This window comes from Lupinus angustifolius, unplaced genomic scaffold (assembly GCF_001865875.1).
Source record: "Lupinus angustifolius cultivar Tanjil unplaced genomic scaffold, LupAngTanjil_v1.0 Scaffold_1_578, whole genome shotgun sequence".
Lineage (NCBI taxonomy): Eukaryota > Viridiplantae > Streptophyta > Magnoliopsida > Fabales > Fabaceae > Lupinus > Lupinus angustifolius.
The window spans coordinates 66,091-68,056 of record NW_017715901.1 but is presented as its reverse complement, the minus strand read 5'-3'; the positions used below and the strand labels follow the sequence as shown (position 1 = coordinate 68,056).

The 1,966-nt window shown below is 39.8% G+C and overlaps 1 protein-coding gene across 1 annotated transcript; it reads left to right on the top strand.

Annotated features, from left to right (window-relative positions):
* Positions 1-1,154: 1,154 nt before the first annotated feature.
* On the top strand, positions 1,155-1,613 carry LOC109336979 (RNA-directed DNA polymerase homolog). Its single transcript, XM_019573833.1, has one exon. The coding sequence runs from the start codon at positions 1,155-1,157 to the stop codon at positions 1,611-1,613; it is 459 nt and encodes a 152-aa protein (XP_019429378.1).
* Positions 1,614-1,966: the final 353 nt, after the last annotated feature.

Sequence of the window (1,966 nt, the reverse complement as noted above, 5' to 3'; positions counted from 1 at the left end):
GTGTCAAGATCTCTCGACACTCCATACATTGATGCAGTAGAGGAAGCTATCAGAACATCTTTCCAAGCGTTCGAGATTGACAATGCCTCATTTGTAGGAGGAGGGACACCCACACTAAGGCCCCAACCTTCAGAAAGCATCACTAATGATGGCGAGAGTAATGCTGAAAAAGGGCTACTAGCCAGGAAAATGACTTGGATAGTTTGGCCAAGGACAAGAAAACATAGTTATGCTACGACGCACCAAAGATCGATATGGCCTAGGATACAAACCCACCCCAGAAGATAGGGAGAGAAACGCTAAAGAGAAGAGGAAAGGAAGGATGGCTCACCCGAGGCAGTGGGAGTACGAAGCTGGTAGGATATCCATCCCACACATTAGTAGGAACTTCATCAATGCTGGCTTGGAACCAAAAATGATTATTGTTGTAGGAGATGATGATTCAGAAGATGGGGTAGATTATTTTGTTCAGTGCCCTCCAAGCACCACTCTCAAGGATAGAGAAAGATGCGTCTCCATAAGTGTTTTTAGAAACATTGTAATAAGATGCTAGAATCCCTTAGCCATGTCTAAACCTATTGGATTTATTTTCTTTCTTTTCAAATAAAGACATTTATTTATGTTTCATTGAATAATACAAGTTTTTGAATTCAATAAAATGCATTTCTTTCTTCATATTCTGTTTGTCATTCTATTCTTCATATTTTTACACTTGCCCACACTAAAACAAACACTAGAAATAATCATAGCATCAACCTAATGCAGATCCAACTTTAACCCTAGAAATAATAATTGTGTTATTAGCCACACATACAATCATGACCATCTAGTTAATCTGCTCGACGAGGGAGATAGTGATGAAGAATGGGATGCATCAACTGGGTTATTGAGGATGGTTGGGCAGGAGTCCAGAGAGATTAAGCCTCATGAAGAGCTCATTGAGCTAGCAAATTTGGGGACGGAGGATGATAAAAAAAAGTGAAAGTAGGTACATTGATGAAAGAAGATGAGCGCAAAAAGATGATTCAACTTCTGCACGAGTTCAAAGATGTTTTTGCCTAGTCGTATATCGACATCCTGATCTAGATAGAAACATAGTGGAACACAAGCTACCATTGAATTCAGATTCACGTCTGGTTAAGTAGAAGCTACAGATGATAAAACCAGAAATTTCCTTAAGGGTGAAAGAGAAGATGGAGAAATGGCTAAATGTCGGGTTTGTGATAGTCTCTACATATCCAGAATGGGTTGCTAATGTTGTGGCAGTACCAAAGAAAAGAGGCAAACTCATGATTTGCGTCAATTACAAAGATTTGAACAAGGGTAGCCCGAAGGATGATTTCCCAGTACCCCATATAGATGTCTTGGTCAATAGCACTGCAGACCATGCCCTTTTCTCATTCATGGATGGATATTTTGGTTATCATTATATCACGATGGCTTCCGAGGATGTGGATAAAACTACTTTTATCATCCCATGGGGAACATTTTGCTATCTAGTCATGCCTTTTGGTCTGAAGAATGCTATGGCCAAATACCAAAAAGTCATGGTAGCTCTTTTCCATGACATGATGCATAAGGAGGTGGAGATCTATGTAGACGACTTCATATGAAAATTCAAATCAGAGGGTGAAAATGTGGAGAATCTAAGGAAGTTATTCGAACGACTCAGAAAGTATAGCCTCGAGCTAAATCCCACAAAATATAACTTCGGGGTTAAGTCAGGAGAAGTCCTTAGTTTGATCGTCAGCTAGAAAGGAATTGAATTAGATCCCAAAAAGCTCAAAGAAATCATGGAAATTCCAGCACCCCAAACCGAGAAAGAAGTCAGAGGTTTCTTAGGGCGGTTGAACTACATATCCAGGTTCATCTTTCAACTAACAGCTACATGTGAACCACTCTTCAAGCTATTAAGAAAGAGTCAGGCAGTTAGATGGAATGACGATTGCCAGAAAGCCTTCAAAAA